The sequence below is a fragment of the Anabrus simplex genome, chromosome 3 (assembly GCF_040414725.1).
Source record: "Anabrus simplex isolate iqAnaSimp1 chromosome 3, ASM4041472v1, whole genome shotgun sequence".
NCBI lineage: Eukaryota > Metazoa > Arthropoda > Insecta > Orthoptera > Tettigoniidae > Anabrus > Anabrus simplex.
Genome location: NC_090267.1, coordinates 419,269,349 through 419,294,006, shown reverse-complemented (window position 1 = coordinate 419,294,006; position 24,658 = coordinate 419,269,349). Strand labels below are relative to the sequence as shown.

The 24,658-nt window shown below is 40.0% G+C and overlaps 1 protein-coding gene across 2 annotated transcripts in view; it reads right to left on the bottom strand.

Annotated features, from left to right (window-relative positions):
- Positions 1-487: 487 nt before the first annotated feature.
- Positions 488-24,658, bottom strand: part of LOC136867391 (uncharacterized) — a 75,721-nt gene continuing 51,550 nt past the window's right edge. The window contains exons 4-8 of one of the 2 annotated variants that reach the window (XM_067144576.2): positions 23,827-23,995; positions 18,688-18,957; positions 12,569-12,796; positions 7,118-7,283; positions 488-4,006 (exon numbers count right to left, since the gene is read on the bottom strand). In XM_067144576.2, coding sequence (XP_067000677.2) covers positions 3,864-4,006; positions 7,118-7,283; positions 12,569-12,796; positions 18,688-18,957; positions 23,827-23,995 — 976 coding nt within the window. In that variant the 3' untranslated portion in view covers positions 488-3,863. The remainder of the gene's footprint in view (positions 4,007-7,117; positions 7,284-12,568; positions 12,797-18,687; positions 18,958-23,826; positions 23,996-24,658) is intronic. The other variant, XM_067144577.2, reaches the window with a different exon arrangement.

The following is a 24,658-nucleotide window of genomic DNA, read 5'->3' as shown; positions in this document are numbered from 1 at the left end:
CATTTCTTGATACAGGTCGTGGATGAGGTGAGATGAAATTATACGGCTCGATTTTTATGGTTGGATGCCCTTCCTGACACCAGCATCAGTTGATGGGCTAACAAAAATGAAATAGATGGTGATGAATGAAAATGAGTGAGGAGGTGAAAGGAATCAGCTGTGGCCTATGAATAGGAACTGTCCTGGAATTTGCCTGGAAATGATAACAAGAAAGTACAGAAACAATTCCTAGGATAGCCGACAGTGGGGTTCAAGCCCATTCATCTCCTGAATGCAGAACATAGCTCCATAGCCATAGTGCATTAACATGCTCTGCCAATTTGCTCGGTTATCTATTCCTCATTACTTTCAAAATATGTACCACATGAGGAAGGGAAAAACGGAAAGGGAAGAAAGTACGAGAATTTGAAGGTAAAGATTTGAGTGACAAGGGAGACAAATATTCCCACGGGAATTGCAACCATCAATGAACATAATGTTTTTCTCCTTTAATCCTTTTATTGATTGCAGGACATCTTTTACATGGTTATAAATAATTATGAGATTATAAGAGTGGTGTCATGATCGTCACTGTTAATTTTAATACAAAATGGTAGATTAAAGCTTGGAAATGATGCACCATATTGACTTTGTTTACCCTGACATGAGGGTAGATATTAAGATATTAATTCCTTCTATTATATTATTAATATTAGCACTTTACAGTTATGAATGATATTCCGGTTTAACTACACATTTTTTTCAGTAGCTGTACACTTTTCTGTGTATCACATTGACAGGTATGTATCTTACACAGTTCAAAGTCTAAGATCAGGAGTGGTTTCTTTGTAAAGGTCATCAGGGCCTGATCCGATCAGATATTACTACCAATATTTATCTCTGTGTTGTGATTGTGTGGTATCTTAGTACTTAGTAGGATCACTTTCTAGATTCCAACATGTGTTATTTTTATGGTGTGTTTTTGTTAGATAGTGTACTCTGGAGCTAGCTGAAAGAGTCTGTTGTCTGCTAAATTTGAGCAGAAATTTCTCTGTTCTGTTGATGTGCTATAGCCTATGTTCCATGCATGCTGATTATGGGGCCCAGAAAGCCTGACTCAGTAGTGAGTGAGGCACATAGCTCTACCAAATACAGGATAGATTTGAAACATTTGGAATATTCCATTCATTCACAATAGTTGATCCAATCATGTTAGCAATTCACAAGCTACTTAATACAAAACCATTGCACCTATGCATTCCATAATTCATGAAGAAAGGTCGAGAAGTGAAAAGTCAGTTGTTGTACATCTAAACAACACTTTCACCAACAGTCTAAGCATCAGAAAGTTGGCTACTGCTGAAGCAGGACGATGTTTTGACATCCTGAATTGAATTCCAATCTTCAAGCGAGCTTCATCACACTGACTTTGTATTATGTAGGCCTATATGTGTTATACAGGAATACCAGGTTTCAATCAGAAGATGATGGAGAAATTTGTCCACCAGGAGATTAGGAGAACAAGTTATCTATACAAAGGAACATTGACATACGAGTGTCCAATAAAACCAAGACCCATGGCACAGCAGCTCCAAAGGGCCATGGCCTACCAAGCGACCGCTGCTTAGCACGAAGGCCCACAGATTATGAGGTGTCATGTGGTTGGCACGACAAATCCTCTCATCTGTTATTCTTGACTATCTAGACCAGGGCCGCTTTCTCACCCTCAGATAGCTCCTCAATTGTAATCACCGCAGGACCAGCATCCGAGTGACAATAATAATTATAATATTTCATGGATGTTCTCTGATCCCTCCTGTTTGAAAGTTCACCAGCTGCCAGTGTATAAAGACATTTTAAATATTGTGTGTGTGTGTGTGTGTGTGTGTGTGTGTGCATCCTGTATATTTGATATACTAGTAACTACTGTATATGAAATAGTTCTGGTGTTAAAAAGTATATTACTATTAACCCTGACAGTAACACCATACGTTTTTCTGACGTGTTGTGCAAATGAATGCCATCTATTCCTCTTAAGGAGGGGAGAGTTATCCCCTCCACCACCTCTATTCCTTGTTCATTCCATCTGGTAACTTTAATGTAACTTTAAATAATAGGCTTTGAGTGACACGTCTTCGAAACGTGTGGTGTAACTAAAGCGATATTTATAGACGTGTTACTGTCAGGGTTAATGTAGTATATGGTGTATGCCACATTTATTTTTTATTTTTTGATGATGTCTATGTAGGGTAAGTATTTTTTGGAATATGGAATTACTTAATCTGTCAGGTTTGAATATCATGATGATCCTTTTTTAACAAGTTAACAGCTAGCTTATGCTTGCACAGAATTTTTTGTGTAGAATCAAGTGTTATTTTGGCAAGCCAGGCTGGTTAGCTCAGGCGGTAGAGCAATGGCTTGCTGATTGTGAGTCCAACTTGGCAGGTTCAGTTCAGGCTCAGTCCGGTGATATTTGAAGGTGCTCAGATATGTCAGCCTTGTGTTGGTAGAAATACTGGCACATAAAAGAACTCTTACAGGGCAAAATTCTGCCACTTTGGCATCTCCTAAAACCATTAAGATATTGTATAGGCAGTGGGATGTAAAACTAACAACATAATTTATTATGTGGGCAAAATGTAGAACATTAATAAATGTATGTTCTTGGCTACTAAGATAGGCAAGTCAGACTTGTACTTATTTTGATACTCCATTTGTGCTGTCATTTAACAGCGAAATGGATATCTACTGGACTGTTTTTAAGGCTCAGTTAATTTTATGAGGTGCACTTCAACATCCCATCATTTATGAAATGGATTGGCAAGGTTTATTTACCCTTTGTTCAAAAAGTGACTACTCGGGTCTGCATTGAATCTGATAACTTGGGATCCACTTAGGCAACTATGTAGAATGCTGTTGACTTTATTTATTATATTATTGGGGGTGGGGATCACACTGTGTCCTAATTATAGCCAGTATTCAGGGACCAATGTGGATACTATATTTCTGTCTATAGGATATACCTAATAAATATCACCTTGATGTCCTTCACATTCTTCACACTGTAGAAAGGTTATTCTTAACTTTTTATAAACATCAGTGGGCCAATGGTGTAGCCCTGTTTGAACACCGTATCCTGTGAGATTTCCTGTGAGATTTCCTAAGTTAAGCAGCATTGGGCATGGTCACCACTCGGATGGGTAGCCCACATACTGTTGGCCCGAGGAGTGGAAAGGACCTGGCCATTCTACTGCAAGTAAACTCTGGTTCAGGATGTCTGATTAAGTGGCCCCTGGCCTAGCTGAGAGCAGCGACTAGGTCACCAACATGTAAATTTGGCTACTACTGCAGTGGGGTTATTTGAGTTTGGTGCTGACTGAGCAACAGCCCAGAACTCTTGATAATCTCGCTGTATTATAAAGATTAATTTGAAAATTCATAGTTGCAGCTTTCTTGTGTACATAACTGATTGATTAGTAGTATGTTAGCATATAAATACAAAGATAAATAATTAAATAAATAAAACTAAATAAATAAAGTAAAATAAAATAATAAATAAATAAAGTAAAATAAATAAATAAATAAATAAATAAATAAATAAATAAATAAATAAATAAATAAATAAATAAATAAATAAATAAATATTCCTTTAAAATAAAATTTGTATACATATTGTTTCTTAAACTGGAAGGTTGAATGAAGAATTTCTTTTCTTCATTATTTGAGAAGTGTCTACTTAATATACAATGGAATGAAAAACAAAGTAGGCATCACTTCCAAGAACAAATGATTTGATAATAATGAAACTTATGCTAGTGATTCTGATGATAAATGAATGAGTGAAATAATTATCATTAAATTTGCTTATAATTTGCTGCAACTTTTCAAGAAATAATATTGCTGGTGTCAGAAGTTGTTTGAACAAGGGCTCTGAGCTCTCTTCTTCTTACTTTTCCAGAAGCAGTTCTTGGGATGGAGTCAATGAACTTCACTCCGCCATGAAGCCATTTATTGTGGGAGAGATTTTCTGAAAAAGAAAGAATGCATTGTCAAAATAATACTCCTTCCAGTAACAGTCTGCAATCCTGTTTCTTTGTATTCAGCTTTGATTAATAGATGGTTAAAACAATAATTACTGGTACTCTGTTTTCATAGCCAAATTTGTTTTGTTTGAGCAGTCATGGATTTCAGACTATATTAACCTCTTTCCAATAGTTCATTCTCTTTATCTAAAGTAAGTTATCATAAGTATCCTGAAGTGATAGTACCAATCATCAATGGAGAGTATTTTTAATTGTAACAACATTGTTGACTTTAATTTCAAATAAATAATATTCATATAGATGTAACAGATACATTAACACCATGTATTATTTAAATCTAGTATGTATGTATGTATGTATGTAGTCCCATTTTCTGATACGGGGTCGTGGATGAGGTGAGATTATATTTTATCATATGTTATAAGTTTCATTTTTGATCCGTACTGACATCAAATATTACGAATGATTTGGTTTTAAGTGGTCCATCTATTCAATACAAACACATGCAAATACAACTATATCTTAGTATCAATTATATCCTCATATTTTTATTTTGGTACTAGTTTCAACCTTTTCGGTCATCATCAGCCGTCATAATCATTGGTATATAGAAACATTAAACACCTGAATCTGTCTAAAAACATGAACCCTAGATAAAATAAACACACATAAAATACTTTAAAAAACACTCCAAATAAGTCTGTGTAGTGTTCTTGACAGTGATGATCAGATTGACAGTCATAATTGCAAACTTTAACAGGTTAATTTTTTTTTTTTTTGCTATTTGCTTTACGTCGCACCAACACAGATATGTCTTATGGCAATGTATAACAGTTTTGATTTAACATTGGAGTATATAACACCTGTCCTTGATTGAAACTTGCAATTTATGGTAGTCACCAAAACTCAGATGTATGACCATGAATGAGGGGAACATCCGTAAAATAGATCCGTACAGACCTCTAAAACTGTGGAAGCAGTTATCAATGGATCATGTATTTGAAATCAGAAACGATTTCCCCCTTGCTGGTAGCTTCAATGGAACTTTCACCACACAGCGGATTTCAAATACACGTTCCATTGACAACTGCCTCAACAGTTTTATTGGTCTGTAAGGGTCTATTTTATGGATGTTCCCCTCATTCATGGTCATAAATCTCAGTTTTGGCGACTATCACAAGTTACAAGTTTCAATTAAGGACAGGTGTTATACGCACCAGTATTAAGTCCAGACCGTTATAGTTTGCAATTATGACTGTCGATCTGATTGTCACTGCCAAAATCACTACACAGACTTATCTGGAGTGTTTTTTAGTGTTTTCATGTGTGTTAATTTTTTCTAGCGTTCATGTTTTTACACGGATTCAGATGTTTAATGTTTTTCTGTACCAATGATTATGACCGCTGATGATGACCAAAAAGGTCGAAACTAGTACCAAAATAAAAAATGAGTATATAACTGATACTAAGATATAGTTATATTCACATGTGTTTGATCATATGTATATGATATGTATATGATATGAATATGATATAGGATGTTTTTACGGTCGCATTCCCTTCCTGACGCTAACCTCGGTTGAGGAAGATGAAATGAATGATGGTGAATGAAACTAGATTAGTAGGTGGAAGGAATATGCTGTGGCCTTTGAGTAGGAACTCTCCTGGCTTTGGCCTGGAAATAAAAATGGGAAACCCAGTAAACCATTCTCAGGGCAGCTGATGGTGGAGTTTGAACCCACTTGCCTCTTGAATGTAGAACTTTGCTTCGTAGACATAGCGCATTCACGTGCTCGGTTATTTACTTCTAGTATGTATATAAGATTTATAACGACAACATTTACTCACAATATATTACATTATCTATTACTTTAGAGGAGTGGATTGTCAAAACATTCCAAAATTTCCAAATAAATACCATTATAATCTTTGGTTCCTCCTGGGGATTTTCATATATGTAAGAGGGCAGATTCAGAAGTCATGGCATTTTTTTTCTCTCGAAAAAGTTTGAACATAAGAAATGTACTAAGTACATATGAAATTGTATGACAAAACCTTTTTAGAGGTGATATCACACAAGGAATGCAGGAATCTCTGGTAAGGTAAAAGGACAAACATGCATTTTGATATTGTTGTTTTACTTGTATTCTCGTACAACCTGTGTACAATCATTTGTACATATCTTATAAGCCATTTAACACCCTTAAAGCAGTCTCCTATGTTGTCTATAGTTCGTTGCCAATGATGAGGAACATGAAAAATACCATCGGTTGCACGAGATTCAAAATGCTTGTACGATTTCTTGTATGTAGGCAGTACATTTCCCGCATGATGGCTACTTCACTTTGGGAATAAAATCGAAGCCTCATGGACTAAGATGTATGAACGCTGCTCGGCTTTGTTTACCTCCATTATGTACTGCTCTCATCAGACAACTGACATAAGGAGCATGCTCACAGCTGGAGTGATGCACCTGTACCTCATCTGCCAGCAACTTTATAAAGTTCATGTAACATGCTTTCAAATGTATAACCGGGCGAGTTGGCCGTGCGCGTAGAGGCGCGCGGCTGTGAGCTTGCATCCGGGAGATAGTAGGTTCGAATCCCACTATCGGCAGCCCTGAAAATGGTTTTCCGTGGTTTCCCATTTTCACACCACGCAAATGCTGGGGCTGTACCTTAATTAAGGCCACGGCCGATTCCTTCCAACTCCTAGGCCTTTCCTATCCCATCGTCGCCATAAGACCTATCTGTGTCGGTGCGACGTAAAGCCCCTAGCAAAAAAAAACCAATTCAAATGTACATACTGTATTATATTACACGTTTGGCATTGGCACATTTTCAGGAAATAAAAGATCATTGCCATGACTTCTGAATCAGCCTTCATAGTTCATGTATGTTTGGGAATTCATATAACTGTCTTGATTTTTATGAAAGGTTACACCTTACATTTAAAAGCTCTGAAATATAGATAGGCTACATTCTGTTTTTTCTCATCTACTTGAGTTTTGTGAAAACACAAATTCTGATAACTGATTGAGTGAAATAATTCTCAATAGATTTGCTCATAATTTGCAGCTATTATTATTATTGTACCTTTGATGAGGTTAATTAGTTCCTCTTCTGTCACTGTCGTTCCTGGCTGTCGGACCACACATGCCATGGCGTGCTCCTGATCTAGGTCATGATGAACACTTATCACTGTTGCCTCATTCACATCTGGATGAGACAGAAGAACATCTTCAATCTCAACAGGTGCAATCTGGAAAGGACAAACAGATGCATTTTAAGCTTTTTCTTCATCAGTAGAGACTGTCTGGAACCTCAGAGAGCACCACTGAAGACTGTCTGTCTATCTATCTATCTATCTATCTATCTATCTATCTATCTATCTATCTATCTATCTGTCCACAGGCATATCTGTCCATCAAATCTACTTGACATAAAATAAATGTCCAATATAAAAAAATAAAAGTGAAAAAGCATAAGATACAAAAGTGCTACTGGTATATATGATTTTTTATCCAGTTACATGGATTTATTACAATTAACCATAAGCTAAATCTAGGGGCTGCCTGGCCGAGGCGATAAAGGTGTGCTCGGTTCACCCAGAAGGACTGGGTTCGATTCCACATCAGGAAGTCGAAAAATTTAAGAAATTACATTTCCACTTCTGAAGGTGCACATGGCCCTGAGGTTCACTCGGCCTACTCCAAAAATGAGTACCAGGTTAATTCCTGGGAGCAAAGGCGGCCGGGTGTAGAGCTAACCACTCTACCCCATCAAGTGCCAAGGTTACGGATAGTGGAAGCCTTTACCTTTCAACCCTCTAAGGGCCTTCATGGCCTGTACAGAGATGACTGATGAGCTAAATCTGAAATTTAAAAAAGCAAGAAATGGAGTAAAGGATACTAATAGGTGAACTTAAATTAATTTTCAAATATTCAGCAATATGGAATCTTTATCAAGTGTAAAAAGTGTAAAATCTATGTTAACGCTGACTGAACTGAACATGGATCATTTAGTATTATAGGGAAACTGTTAACATTGATAGAGGTACCATATTGTGATATATTAGGGGAAACGAGGAGAGAAGTAATTTGCAGTTGTTTTCCTCATTTAGCCAGAAAGTCCTCTTGCATCAGTATTGGGCCGTTGAATAATGCCTTTCACAGCATTTATACACATTAGTTGTGCTCAGAACATCAATACTTGAACACTACCCATATATCAAGCATATTCATAAAAGAAATTTCAATGTCAGTGGAAACTATTTTATTCTGATGTGTGCCAAGAGAAATGCAAATGCAAACATACTGCATCAATCAAGAAACACAAATTTGTATAATATTACCAGGCTTTATTGGTAGATGAAACATTAGTTATATTGTTTCAGTGTAGGTACTTCCTGCCACACTGAGTGGTTCAGACAGAAGATGGTGGCTTTCTGAGTCCAAATTGGCAGGTTCAAACCCAGCTCTGTCTGATAATACTAGAATGTGCTCAAATAAGCCATCCTCTTGTCAGTAGGTGAACCAGCACATAAGGGAACTTCTGCAGGATTAAATTCTGACACCTCAGTGTTACTGGCAATATTTTCCCTGTGGGTGGGGTGGTAGGAAACACCTAAGATATTCTCTGCCTGTCATGAAAGTTGACTTGGACTAGGGTCTCATCTTGAGAGCTGACATTGTATCCACTTGTGTCAGTCTCCTCCCTTCCATCTTCCCTGTCCAACCTCCTTTGATCAACTCTTGTTTCCTTTGGTCCCCACCATTAGGTTTGTGAGACCTAAGAGGTCTTTCATTTTCAGTAATAATAATAATAATAATAACGTTACTTGCTTTATGTTTCATTAACTACTTTTACGGTGTTTGGAGCTTCCGAGGTGCTGGAATTTAGTCCCACAGGAGTTCTTTTATGTGCCAGTAAATCTACCAACACAAGGCTGACGTATTTGAGCACCTTCAAAAACCACCGGACTGAGCCAGGATCGAACCTGCCAAGTTGGGGTCAGAGGGCCAGCGCCTCATCCATCTGAGCCACTCAGCCCGGCTTTCCTTTCATTTTCACACCCTTCATGGCCCTTCTCTTTATTTTGCCAATACATTCAATTTTTGAAGGATTGGACCTCTTCATTTTTTCCTCAGATTAATAGAGGATGGTTTCCCAGTTGTACTTCCTCCGAAAATAATAATCACCACCACCACTACCAGCACCACCACCACGAGTCTCTGAAAATTGTAAATTTACTCTTCTGACACACTTGTGGAAGGTGTAACCGTTAGTGCATCCATCTCTAGTGATGTTCCGCAGTGACTGCTGTATGGCATAATGAATACTTTCTGTGAAAGATACAGGGTGACCGACGGGAATCTGACGTTTTTGGCATGGCTAGTATTCTCTCGGTAATAGGAATGGGGAGTGGAATTGTCAAGCAGGACACTCGCCATGCGTTGCCGTTTCAGTAGCTATGGAGCAGTGGTCGGTTGAACATTGTATGTTTGCAGAATGGCGGGTCTGTTATAACAGTGCAGCAACTTTTTCGTGTGCGTCTTGGTGTCGTTCCCAGCCGCAACGCGATTCTCAGTTGGGTTAATAATGTACGAACAACAGGATCTATTGTTAAAAAGACGCCACCAGGTCCGACTAAGACAGCAAGAACACCAGAAAACATTGAGCGTGTGAGAGCTGTGGTGACGCCATTCTGCACAAGTGCGTCGTACGCAAACATACGATGTTCAACCGACCACTGCTCCATAGCTACTGAAACAGCAACGCATGGCGAGTGTCCTGCTTGACAATTCCGCTCCCCACTTCTCCTACCGAGAGAGTACTAGCCATGCCAAAAACGTCAGATTTCCGTCGGTCACCCTGTAGTTTGTTTCATTTTTGCAGAGAAATCATGATTTCACGGTTTTAAATTGGGTGAATGTGGCAAAAGTTCTAGTACTTCCCATTGTCAGTCATGCAGGTGATCTTTTACGGCATTGACAGTGTGCATTGTAGAACTTGGGTGATTCTTATGAAAATAAAAGAATAAAGAAATGCAAGCTGCAGTTTACTTGAGTCCTGGTTGCACACATTTGCTGAATTTGTTCTTCAAAAATGTCTTCCATTTCAGGTATTTATAATTCAGAACCACACTTTCTCAAACCCTCTAAACTCATTCCTCTACTCATAGTATACCCCATGGAGAAGTAAACCTGGGATGATGATGATGATGATAAAATAACCCTCGTGGACCAAAACTTGGATCTCAGCTAATCCACTACTAGGTGAATACCAACTGGACCATGTGGTGATCGCCTCACCATATAAACACAGTAGAAATCATGAACCTTAAAGGAACAGACCTACATTCTGATTATTACCCCACAAAATTCTTCCTAAACATCTTTCCAGAAAAGAGAAAATTAATTCAGAAAGCCCCACACCATAAATATAAGGTACACAATATAAAAAGGTAATGACTAATTTACTCAAGAAACACAAAAGTTAAATTCACAAAATTGGCAACAACTCCAAGTAGGACTGATAAAAGCAACAGAATATATAGCACCTCAAACCAGAATATAGAAACATCTGTGGTGGACAGAAGAATGTAATCAACTTGTAAAAGTCAGTCAACAGGCATGGCAAAATTGGTCATGCAACAAAGACCATGCAAAATCTCCAGGACATCAGAAAAACAGTCACAAAATTAATAAGAATGATTTGTAGACAACACAAAGATAAAAAACTGAAAGGAATAGAAGATGTCTTCAAGAAGCACAATTCTCAAAACTATTAGGCTACAGAAAATTCAAACAAAAACTAAGTACTCTCCCCCATTACTCCAGTTGAAAAATGAACATGGGGAAATTGATGAGACAATTATTTTAAAGAACTGAGTCCCATCAACGTTATATGTCAATACAGAAACCATAATGAAATTTATAAGCTGTAATGGGGAAATTGCCCGTGCTAACGCTGAAAATTGTAAAATTCTTGCAAAATACCGTACTTATCTAAATTACTCAATTGTGAGAAGCCACAAGAAAAATTCCAATTCTACCATACGCAGAAAAATTGAAACTCAAAACCACAGGGTGTACAAGAAATTAAGGGGATAATTCAATAATTGAAAAACAACAAAGCATCAGGATAAGACCAAATTACCACAGAACTTTGTAAAAATGCAGGAGAAAATCTTATCACTAAACTGAAAGACATTATAGGTGAAATCTGGCAAACTTAAAAAATATCAGCTTGTTTGTAGATAGCCATCATACATCCATTAAGCAAGAAGGGAAGCAAAACATATCCAAAACAATTATTTATTACTTTCAATAACCAACAAAATTGTATCTGTATCCCTCTTGAACCATGCAGGACTTCAACTGGATCCATAAATTGGAGACTACAAAGGTAGATTCAAAAAAGGCCAATCCCCGAGCTAGTTGGCCGTGTAAGCTGTGAGCTTGCATTTGGGAGATAGTGGGTTCGAACCCCATTGTCGGCAGCCCTGAAGATGGCTTTCTGTGATTTCTGTGATTTCCCATTTTCATAACAGGCAAATGCTGGCGCTGTACTTTAATTAAGGCCACGGCCATTTCCTTCTCACTCCTAGCCCTTTCCTATCCCATCATCGCCATAAGACCTATCTGTGTCGGTGTGCCTAAACCCAACTGTAAAAAAAAAAAAAAAAAAAAAAAAAAATTCATCATGCATAGCACAAATGATTGATCCAAAATCCTCTATGAAATATTTTTGCAATTCAGAAATATGTAAATTAAAAGTCCACCTTAGTCAATATGCAAACGTTAATTAGAAAACACATTTAACAATACATGTTTCGACCCTTTTGGGCCTTTTTCAGTCTTGAAAGAAGTTTGTAGAAAAGGATCTGGAGAAAACACTGTAAAGTCAATACGGATCAATTATGAGATGACAGAGTAAACTGAAACTCTATTGGGCATCTATGTCTGAGTTTTTGTGAATTTTAGTTGGTCAACACCAAATGTATCAGTGATCGTACATCGTACGACATGGAGTGCTGAATGGACTTTTCTCCACCTTTCAAAAATATGATTACCGTACCTCTGCCGGATCTGAACCCACTTTTTTGAAATCTGGAGGCTGATATTCTACCACTGACCAACAGAGGTGACTTCTTATAATGATAATAATAATAATAAGAAGAATAATAATAATAATAAGAATATGTAGGTAAGGGTTATTCTGCCCGAAGGCAGGTCCGAACCTCCGCAGAGGTATTCCTGAACCGGAGTTTACGTATGGTAGGGTGGCCAGTTCCTTTCCGTTCCTCTATTCTCTTACCCCCCACCAACAGCGCGTGGCAACCCATCCAACTCCTGACTATGCCCAATGTTGCTTAACTTCAGAGATCTCACGGGATCTGGTGTTTCAACACGGCTACGGCCGTTGGCTTAAGAATATGTGGTATATTATTATTTATATTATAAAGTATTAATAATATTATAATAATATCAAATCTAAGACAGTCATGGATGGTCATGGGATTAGTGTTATAATCATACATACCATATGCCCCTTATATTTGATGAGTTCTTTGATTCTGTCATAGATGTAAAAGTAGTGATCTTCATCATAATGCCCTACATCTCCAGTGTGAAGCCATCCTTCACTGTCGATGGTGCTAGCTGTGGCTTGAGGATTTTTGTAGTAGCCTGACATGAGTGTAGGCCCTTTGAAACATAGCTCACCTTCTTGGCCTGGACCTAGTGGTTTGCCAGTTTCCAAGTCTATTACCTGAAAAGTCAAGACACAGTTTTTTCTTAGTTTTTCAATTATTGACTTTGTGTACGTATATATGTTCCATGCAACAGCAAACAATGGCTGAAATTTGAATGTGTGTTACCATTTAAGATTATTACGGTATTTTAAGAGAATGATAATATTACAGAGTGGCATGGCTGTATGTGTTAACATGCTACAGTTATAGAGTCAAGCTGTGCATTTGGGAGACAGCTACATGACCTAAACTGTGCAGGCTCCCCCTGAGTGGTTTTCCCCTTATGTTTCACTGAATCCTACACTTATTGACTCCAGACTCCACACAGACATCTATCGAAAGTGATTCATTAGCTGCAAATAAATTAATAGTTACCAGTTTGAGTTTCATGTTCTGTTTCTTTCCCAGCCTTTTCCTCAATTATCTGTGGTAGCTATTTGTGTAGATTAAGCCCGGTTTTACTACCGGATGCCCTTCCTGACGCCAACCCTATGTGGAGGAGTGTTTTCACTGGCGTGTATATGTGGTGGTTAGTGGTGTGATAAGCCCTCCTGGTAGCTTTGATCAATAAGGTGGGCCAATGACCTTAGATGTTAGGCTCCTTTCAACAACAAGCATCATTATCATCATGATCATTAAGGTGTCAAGTGTAGGGCTATATGGTTTGACAACACGATTAGTTGGATTGAGTCCCGTTGGTCGAAAAAATTTCCATCAAGAATGTTGGAGGGCATCACCAGACTGTATGCCAAAAACATGGATTCATTTCCAAACCTCTCCGCATATGACGCTGTTGATGGTGAACCGTCAGATGGGGATGTTCTTGAGCAGACACCCTGGCGTTATTCGACAGGGGTAGGCTATGTGCTGACAAAGAGTTTCACCCTCTCCCTACCTCATCATCTTCCATATCCAAACATGCAGGTCCTGCATTGGTGTCAGATGGAAAAACCTGTGCTAGACGAGCCGAACAGGTCCTTGGACACTCTCGGCACTAAATGCCATACGATAAATAAATAAATAAATAAATAAATAAATAAATAAATAAATAAATAAATAAATAAATAAATCTATATAAATAAAGTTGTAGGGGTTCCGCTGTCTGTAATTTTGTTTGTTTTGCCAATTTTTCAGATATTTATCCATTTTAGGTCAACTCAAGACCGTATCTGTTTTTTTAAATTTTTTTGTGTCTGTTTGTTTGTTTGTTCCACCATCACGGCGAAATGGCTAGATAGATCTCAAGCAAACATCATATTTAGAGTATGGTCATCCTGAGGAAGGTTTTAATATGCATATAATTTTAAAAGTTTTGAATAAACGGGGGGTTTATAGGAAAACCAAAACAGTTTTCCTCCATTTTCTCTTACCCTATTGATTTTCTATAAAATCTGTGGACTGTATGTGAAACGTCTCTTCATTATAAACAACTTTCGTTATGTTCATAATTTAGCTTACTCTTCAAATGACGGAGAAAATTACTATTTTGTGCGGTTATCATGCTCCGCATTGAGTGACCGACAGACTGACAACGAACCTACAGGTTATCACGGTGACATCCCTGACTGCTTGCCAGCAGGGAAGTACCGTATTGCCATTTTCGTCATCATTCCTGTAAACTCGTCATTGTTCCTTGGGTAGAAAGCAAGAGAGACGTCAATCGGCCATTCTGTGGGATATTGGCGGAATATCGTTTGAGGTTATAACCGTCCTCGAATAGCTTAATTAATAACACCATAAGTTATCTTCTTATCTGTTTACCTAAGAATCCCTGCGTCTAAATTTCTCCTCTGTTACTGCCTTCTTATATCCGTAACTCATACCATCACAGTTTGAGTGACATTTTATTTTCCAACACATCCACTTGGTATTTAAATATTTGTCCTATCCAGTTGTCCTCAGTTATAATCCTATTTTCTTTTAGTTTCAACTTTCTTAACTGTATCACATTCTTCCTTAATTTCTCTGCATGTATGCGAGTGCTGATCCCGATATCTGGACACACTTTTCTTTGAGGAAAAATTCCAAGCTGTTCAAATATATAACTTTTGGCCCCGGGAAATATCGAAATATGGATGCATTTTAATGACGATGCAGATCTTCGTTTCGGGATAATTAGTGGCTAAACGGTATTACAAAACAGATAGCACAATCACCGTTCTATTTGGAGAGATCTGCAACTTTGGTCCTATGACTTATTGTCATGTCTCGATTGTTGATACGCTAGAGGGCGCTGCATTTCTCGATTATAATTAAATCTTTCAAACTCGATAGTTACACGCATGAGGAAAAAGTGCCTGTCTTTATAATGAAAACTCTCCATCTATATTGTGAATGGCAGTTGCCAAGTGAGATTGCCGTTATAGTAGAAACTCCCAAACTCGATTGTGATTGACAGTAGGAAATGTGGCCTGCCATTACCCTCAAAACTTCTCCAATGCCTAACCTTACATCGGAAACAACGTATGGCACCCTCCCTGTTTTGTTTCTATGATAGCGCGATGAGGTATGCAATTTAATATAATGTTACTCACTGCCTTTGCACTAATTTACGGAGAAATCTGTACCGTATACAATGTAGAATACCGTAGCGGATACGGGTACATTTGCTAGTAAATAAAATAAAATAAGTAGTGTGATATGTAAATATATCTACCCCCTTAGTTCCGTTTCCTGATACAGTGTCGGAGATGTGGTGAGATGAAATTAAATGGCATATTTTTACGGCTAATGAAGATGAAATAAATGATGGTGACTGAAGTTGGTCTGCCACTGTGGTGTAGTGGTTAGTGTGATTAGCTGCCACCCCCTGAGGAGCGGGTTCGATTCCCGAGGGCTTGAACGGGGTCCACTCAGCCTCGGGAGCTCAACTGAGTAGAGGTGGGTTCGATTCCCACCTCAGCCATCCTGGAAGTGGTTTTCTGTGGTCCCACTTCTCCTCCAGGCAAATGCCGGGATGGTACCCAACGTAAGGCCACGGCAACTTCCTTCCCTCTTCCTTGTCTATCCCTTCCAATCTTCCCATCCCCCCGCAAGGCCCCTGTTCTGTATAGCAGGTGAGGCCGCCTAGGCGAGGTACTGGTCATTTTCCCCAGTTATATCCCCCGACCCAATTTCTCACGTTCCAGGACACTGCCCTTGAGGCGGTAGAGGTGGGATCCCTCGCTGAGTCCGAGGGAAAAACCAACCCTGAAGGATAAGCAGATTAAGAAAGAAAGAAAGAAAGAAAGAAAGAAAGAAAGAAAGAAAGAAAGAAAGAAAGGAGGACTGAAATGGGATAGGGAGGTGGAAGGAAGGTGGAAGGTGGAGGAACTTTGGCCTATGAATAGGAACTGTCCCAGCATTCACCTGAAAGTGAAAGTGGGAAACCACAGAAAACCATTCTCAGCACAGTTGACGGTGGAATTTGAACCCACTCGTCTCCCGAATGCAGAACTTGGCTGTAAGTAAGTAGTGTGCTATGTTTTATTACAAGTATTCAGTCCCTGAACTAGTTGAATTAACCAAATGCGGTTAAAATTCTCAGCCCGGCCAATAATCCAATTGAAGGCCACTACGTTCCCCATTTTAATTGTCCTGATTCCCTGTATTATGGCTAGCGATTATTGAACGGGATTTTTCTTGCGTCTTGTATTGTGTCATGTAACTTTTTATATTCTCTTATTTTTTCTTTCTTAATCTGCTTACCCTCCAGGGTTGGTTTTTCCCTCGAACTCAGCGAGGGATCCCACCTCTACCGCCTCAAGGGCAGTGTCCTGGAGCGTGAGACATTGGGTCGGGGTTACAACTGGGGAGAATGACCAGTACCTTGCCCAGGCGGCCTCACCTGCTATGCTGAACAGAGACCTTGGTGGGGGATGGGAAGATTGGAAAGGAAGAGGGAAGGAAACAGCCGTGGCCTTAAGTTAGGTACCACCCCGGCATTTGCCTGAAGGAGAAGTGGGAAACTACGGAAAACCACTTCCAGGATAGCTGAGGTGGTAATCCAACCCACCTCTACTCAGTTGACCTCCCGAGGCTGAGTGGACCCCGTTCAAATTTCTTGGCAGAGCTGGGAATTGAACCCGGGCCTCCGGGGGGGGGGGGCTTGGCAGCTAATTACACTAACCACTACACCACAGAGGCGGATACATTTTCAAATTACTAATTCAGTCCATCACTCTATCAGTCATTATTGATCTGCATTTAGGGCTGTCACCCATGTGGCAGATTACCTATCAGTTGTTTACAGAGTCTTAAAGGATTTCAAAGAATTGGAAATTTATCAAACATTTCCCTTGATAAATTATTCTTATAAAAATATATGCCTCAATTAATCCTTTTTGAATTTCAGTTTTATCTCCATATTATGATCTTTCCTATTAAAAGCTTCGTCTACCGATGACATTCCACACCATCCCTCCACTGACAGATCAGAACATACCACTTAATTGAGTTCTCCCCCTTTACATCCTTACTAACTAACCCCAAGTCTGGCCCCGCGGTGTAGGGGGCAACGCGTCCGCCTGTCACCCGGCATCTCTGGGTTTGATTGCCGGCCGGGTTAGGTTTTTTAAAATTGTAATGATTAATATCCCTGGCCTGGGGACTGGGTGTTTGTGACGTCCTTAATCTTCCTTTCCTCACACACAACATTCCACACTATCACTATTCCAATTACACGCAGGTTGATACAATGTGGTGCCAGTAGGGGCTTAAGATCCACATGGGTCGACGCCGCAAACAAATAGCATTAAAAAAAAAACTAACCCCAATGCACTACCTTACTCCGAAGTTTTCCAAGCCCATATTTTGTAGCATATTCGTAACAGTACTCTTTTGTTGGAAACCACCAAGAACAAATCGTGCTGCTATCCTCTGGGTGTTTTCCAGTTCTCATATCAAGTATTCAAGGTTTGGGTCCCATATACTGGAATCATACTCTAATTGGGTTCTTAGTAGAGATACGCTATCCGCTTTACACCCTTACTAACTAACCCCATGGAATCACAGCCCTGAAAGGCCTAGGCCTACCAAGCGACCGCTGCTCAGCCCGAAGCCTGCAGATTACGAGGGGTCGTGTGGCCAGGACGACGAATCCTCTCGGCCGTTATTCTTGGCTTTCTAGACCGGGGCCGCTATCTCAGCTCCAGATAGCTCCATTCTAATCGTGCAGGGTGAGTGGACCTCGAACCAGTCCTCAGATCCAGGTAAAATCCCTGACCTGGGAGGGAATCAAACCCGGGACCTCCGGGTAAGAGGCAGGCACGCTACCCCTACACCACGGGGCTGGCTTTACATCCTTACTAGAACCCCTAAATACCCTCATAACATATGAGGAGATTTGTAACCTTTATTTACAGCCTCGTTTATGTGGTTACTGCAATGTTTATCTTTCCTTATATTAACATCTATGTACTTAAAGTGATATACTATGATATACTATCACCCCATCAACACGGTAACAAAAACTGAGAGGACACTTTCTCTTGGTGAAACTTACAACCTGACACTTCATCCTGTTTACCATCATACTATTGTCTTCTGTCCATCTCACGACATCGTTGAAGTCTTTCTGTAGTCGCCCACAATCCTGTAACTTATTTGTTACTCAATACAGTATAACATCATCCGCAGAAAGCCTTATCTGTGGTTCCGATTCTTTACTCGTGTCATTTATACATATAAAACATAATGGCCCAACAGTACTGCCTTGGGGGATACCCCTCTTTGTCATTACCATATCAGATAATGCTTCACCTATTCTAATTCTAGCAGTTTAGCCGCCCATTCAACCACTCTTTTGTCTAGTCCAATAAAATGTAATCTCTCGTGATCTGACTCCACATCACAACAGGAAAATATCAGGTTTTACATACATGTGAAAAACTTGCTCTGCAAAGCACATGTGAAAGAATCTGAATCATACCTTGGCCCACGCGTTACGTGCTAGAGTGCCACAGGAAGAAGGCTTCTCCAAAATCTTTGGTCCCGGCAGGATGCCGAACATCATCTCAGTCATCCCATAGATCGATATTACTTTCAGTTTAAGTTTCTTCTCTGCGAGCTGCTGCATAGCCTTACTAAGTGGTGCTCCTCCATAGCATAGGAACCGTATGCTTGATGTGTTATACTCTTCAGCCGTAGGGCATTTTGCAATGGCTACAATCTGAGAAGGCCCCAAGGACAGAACGTTAACCTGAAATAGTTTATTGACAGTTATATGTTAAACACAATGAATTCTCAATCAATCAATCAATCAATCAATCAATCAATCAATCAATCAATCAATCAATCAATCAATCAATCAATCAATCAATCAATCAATCAATCAATCAATCAATCAATCAATCAATCAATCAATCAATCAATCAATCAATCAATCAATCAATCAATCAATCGTCTGCACTTAGGGCAATCACCCAGGTGGGAGATTACCTATTAATTGTTTACCTCGTTTCTTCTTAAACATTTTCAAAAAACTTGGAAATTTATTGATCATTTTCCTTGATAATATATTCTAGTTCCTTACTCGTCATCTTATAAATGAATATTTGCCCCAATTTGCCCTCTTGAAATCCAACTTTATCTTCATATTATGATCTTTCCTACGTTTAAAAGCTCCACTCAAGCTTATACGTCTACTAATGTCATTCCATGTCATCTCCCCGCTGACAGCTCGAAACATGCCACATAGTCGAGCATCTCCTTACTTCTAAGTTTTCCCCGTCCAAAGTTTGCAACATTTTAGTAACACTATTTCTAATTGGAAATCACGCAGAAACAAATTGTGCTGCTTTCCTTTGAATCTTTTCCACTACTCATATCAAGTAGCCCTGGTGTGGGTCCCATACCCTGGAATCCTACTCTTGTAGGGGTCTTACCAGAGACTTATATGCTCTCTCCTTCACATCCTTACTACCATCCCTAAATTTCCAGTTCTTTACTCATATCATTTATATATGTAAGCAAACATAAAGGTCCAATAATACTGCCCTGTGGGACCCTCCTTTCAATCATTTACAGGCTTAAATAACACTTCACCTACTGTATTTCTCTGAATTCTGTTCCTAGAAGTTTAGGCACCTATCCAACCAGTCTTTTGTCAAGTCCAATAGCCCTCATTTTTGTAAGTAATCTCCCCTGATCTACCCTATCAAAAGCCTTGGATAGGTCAACAGCAATATAGTCCATTTGACCTGAATCTAAAATATCTGCTATATCCATGGGCGCCCATGCCCGGGGGCAAGGTGGGGACGCGCCTCCCTCCCTAGTTCTCGGAGAAAGGAAAAATCTAATTTAGTCAGGGGTTTTTCTTTCAAGAAAATGACTTAACAATCGGTATTACGTGGAAGCGGTAGGGGATACCGTGTGTGGTACTCTACCGTGGAATGTAAGTCACCATTCATCTTCCAAAATATTAAAAATACTACATACTCTCAGGTCTAGCCCCCCTACAAACTATCCTATGGGCGCCCTTGGCTATATCTTGCCGGAATCCTATAAGTTGAGCTTCACTTGAATACCTTTTTTAAACCTAAGCTGTCTTCTATCAAACCAGTTAGTAATTTTGCAAAACATGTCTAATATAATCAGAAAGAATGCTTTCCCAGAGCTTACAAACAACACATGTCAAGCTGACTGGTCTATAATTATCTGCTTTATGTTTGTCACACTTTTCCTTGTACACTGGGGCTACTATTGGAACTCCATTCATTTGGTATTGCTCCTTCATGCAAACATCAATCAAATAAGTATTTTAGATATGGCGCTATATCCCAACCCATAACCTTTAATATAATCCCAGAAATCTTATCAATCCCAGCTGTTTTTCTAGCTTTCAACTTTTGTATCTTTTTCTAAATGTCTATTATCATAGCTAAATGGCTGTACTTCATCAGGATTAGTCATCCCCTCTATCTGGACATTGTCTGTATATCCAAATGTCTTTACATACTGCTGACTGAATACTTCTGCCTTCCGTAAGCCCTCCCATATATATTCCCCTTATTCATTAATGATCCCTGGAATGTCCTTCCTGGAACCTGTTCCTGCCTTGAAGTGTGTATAAATATTTGTCCATTGCTCCCTGAAATTCATGCCTGCTAATTATGTTGCCATTATGTTATTAGGTGATTTTCTTGCTAAATTGAATTTTTCAGTAAACTCCTTCAGTCTCTCCTTACTCCTGCAACCTTTCCTAACTGTGTTTCTTTCTAATCTGCACCTCCTTCTAAAACTTTTTATTTTCCTGTTTTAATGTAATGAGTCCTTACCATTCCTTACCACATTTAAAGGTACATATTTGTTTTCACAATCCTCAACAACTGCTTTAAACCCATCCCCCCCCCCTACTGTCGGCAGCCCTGAAAATGGTTGTCCGTGGTTTCCCATTTTCACACCAGGCAAATGCTGGGGCTGTACCTTAATTAAGGCCACGGCCGCTTCCTTCCCACTCCTTGCCCTTTCCTGTCCCATCGTCGCCATAAGACCTATCTGTGTCGGTGCGACGTAAAGCAACTAGCAAAAAAAAAACATCCCCTAGGCTGTTTACATTTTTATTTGCCATTTTCCATTGACTATAATTGCTTTTACAAATTTTCCCATGCCTCTCTTATCAACCATATGGTACTGCCTAATAGTCCGACTTTTAAAACATTCCTTTCTATAATATTTCATTTAAACTATGACAAAAACAGCTTTATGATCATTTATACCATCTAACACTTCAGTTTCACTATAGAGCTCATCTGGTTTTATCAGCACCACGTCTAGAATATTTTTCACTGTAGTTGGTTCCCTCACTTTCTGATTCAGCTGTCCTTCCCATATTAACTTATTCACCATTTTTTGGTCGTGCTTTCTGTCGTTCAGATTCCTTTCCCAGTTTACATTTGGTAAATTCAGATTATCTGCTACAATAATGTTCCTTTCTGTCATCCAAATAATTCCGCATCAGCATCAGCATCAGCGCCAGCCTTGCCAGATCTGTTCACCTCCAAAACATTAAGTTGCCTATTATCTTCACAAATGAGTCTTACACCTAGAATTTCATGTTCCTCATCCTTAACTTTTCTTGTAGCTAACAAATTCTTCTTTCACCAGTATGAATACTCCTGACCAACCACCCCAACCAATTGTTTGTAACCTGTCTCTATGATAAATACTCCAGTTCCATGATAAAATTTCCGCATTCAACATCTGCCATAACTAATTCCTGGATAATGCTCTACTCTGGTTCCCTTTCCTCCACACACTTTTCCCACATGCCTGATAATTGGGTCACCTATGATCAGAGCCTCAACCCCACCCTCTTTTTTTGATCCCCTCCTCTCCTATGGTCTCCCTTAACTTCCCTGATTCCTGCAGAACCCACTTCCTTCTCACTTTTGTCCCTCTCACTACTCTGTTCCACCACCTTCTTCCTATCCTCTACTCTATATTTCCCTTTCACCGGGTGAGTTGGCCATGTGGTTAGGGGCACGCAACTGTGAGCTTGCATCCAGGATATGGGTTCGAACCCCACTCTCGACAGCCCTGAAGATGGTTTTCCATGATTTCCCATTTTCATATCAGGCAAATGCTGGGGCTGTACCATATTTAAGGCCATGGCCACTTCCTGCCCCCACGAACCTGCTACGCAGGCGTAGCAGGGGGAGAGGTGATACTCCTACGTGGCGCGTCCCAGGTGGCGGATAGGGGGGTCCTAACCGGCTTGCCGGCGGACTTGAGGGGAATAAAATACCTCTCGCGGACCAAACACACACCCCCTGTGGGTGGGGGAGGCTGACGAATAATACACCCACGGTATCCCCTGCCTGTCGTGAGAGGCGACTAAAAGGGGCGACCAAGGGATGATTGAATTAGAACCATGAAACTACTTTTGATTCGTACCATCACGCGGGGAACACCATGGGTTGCCTGTACTTGCGAGTTGTACCACTATGTTCGGTACGAAATTTGTTTGTGTTTAGTAGTAGTCATGAGCGTGGCCTGGGGGTTTCCAGTACCCGTGCGTCGTACCCATGTGAGCACCACCGCGGGTCTGGGCGTAGCCTGTGAGTTGTACCACTATATGAGCGACACCGTGGGTCTGCGTTGCCTTTGATTAGTATCCACTCTGTGAGGAACACCACGGGGCCCGTGGGACCGGCATCCGTGCCTAGTACACCTAGGTGATGAAACTCATTGGTTTGCGTTGGCTATGAGTGGCGCCCTTGTGTGAGAAACACCATAGGTCTGCGTTACCTGTACGAAGTACAATACTTGTGAGTAGTACCGTCTTGTGTGGAACACCGTGAGTTTCGCTACTTTTGATTAGTACCCCACCATGCCAATACCATGGTTCTACTTTACTCGCGACATGTACCATTCTGTGGGGCCTTAGACATGGATTTTGCACCCCTTTCGACATCAAGCATCATCGTGCTTTATGAGTGGTCCCTTGGTCAGTAATCAATTATGTATGATCTTTATTTGAGTCTGATCCGCTGTATTTTGGTAGTTTGTTTCCTTTTTTTTTTGTTTTTTTGCTCGGTTCATGTCCATCCATTCATTCTTCATGACGACATTATTATTTTTTTGGTCGGTGGATGAATTTGACATTTTTGTTCTTTCATTTCCTACCATTAGGGGCCGATGACCTCGATGTTAGGCCCCTTTAAACAACAAGCATCATCATCTCACTTCCTGCCCTTCTTAGGCCTTTCCTATCCCTTCGTTGCCATAAGACCTATCTGTCAGTGTGACGTAAAGCAAATTGTAAAAAAAATAAAAAAATAAAAAATAAAATTCCTTTCCTGCTGATCTACTTGCAGTAACTCAGAGAGAATAAGATGGAGATCAGTGGTGTGTTACGGAGGAGGGACAGGGCAAGAGGAAAGGGACCGATAGTGAAGGGAAATATAGAGTAGGGGATAGGAAGAGAGTAGTGAGAGTGAGAAAAGGAAGGAGGAGGTAGGTTCAACAGAGAAAGGAATTGGAGGATAGCATTTAACAAATGGCCCATTTAATTGGAAAGTAAATGCCATTCTAACAACACAGTATCACTCTGATTAGTATTACCAACCTTATACTTCTCAATGGTGCTCAGAACGTATTCCGCCTCGAAGTTGAGGAGGACGACGAGGGTGTTACCAGTGTCGAGCCCGATGATGATAGAGCTGATCCCCGATACCCAAAACATGGGGGAGACAGTCATTGTGATTTCGGTGCTGGCCACAGGCTCCTCGTATCTTCTGTTGGTAAAGAGTCAATTGGTATATTTCTATTAAGCAAATCAGTCATTTGCAATGTGTTGTAGTTAAGATGAATAGGGTGATGACTAGGCAACATGATTTACTTTTATTCCCTTTTATTATTATTATATTATATTATTATTATTATTATTATTATTATTATTATTATTATTATTATTATTATTATTATTATTATTATTATTTATTGAGTTATTTCTAAGAGGCAATATTTAATTCAGAACAATTTATGTTAATACAACGTTTTATAGCCGCCTCTGTGGTGTAGTGGTTAGCGTGATTAGCTGCCACCCCCGGAGGTCCGGGTTCGATTCCCGGCTCTGCCACGAAATTTGAAAAGTGGTACGAGGGCTGGAACGGGGTCCACTCAGCCTCGGGAGGTCAACTGAGTAGAGGTGGGTTCGATTCCCACCTCAGCCATCCTGGAAGTGGTTTTCCGTGGTTTCCCACTTCTCCTCCAGGCGAATGCCGGGATGGTACCTAACTTAAGGCCACGGCCGCTTCCTTCCCTCTTCCTTGCCTATCCCTTCCAATCTTCCCATCCCTCCACAAGGCCCCTGTTCAGCATAGCAGGTGAGGCCGCCTGGGCGAGGTACTGGTCATACTCCCCAGTTGTATCCCCCGACCAAGAGTCTGAAGCTCCAG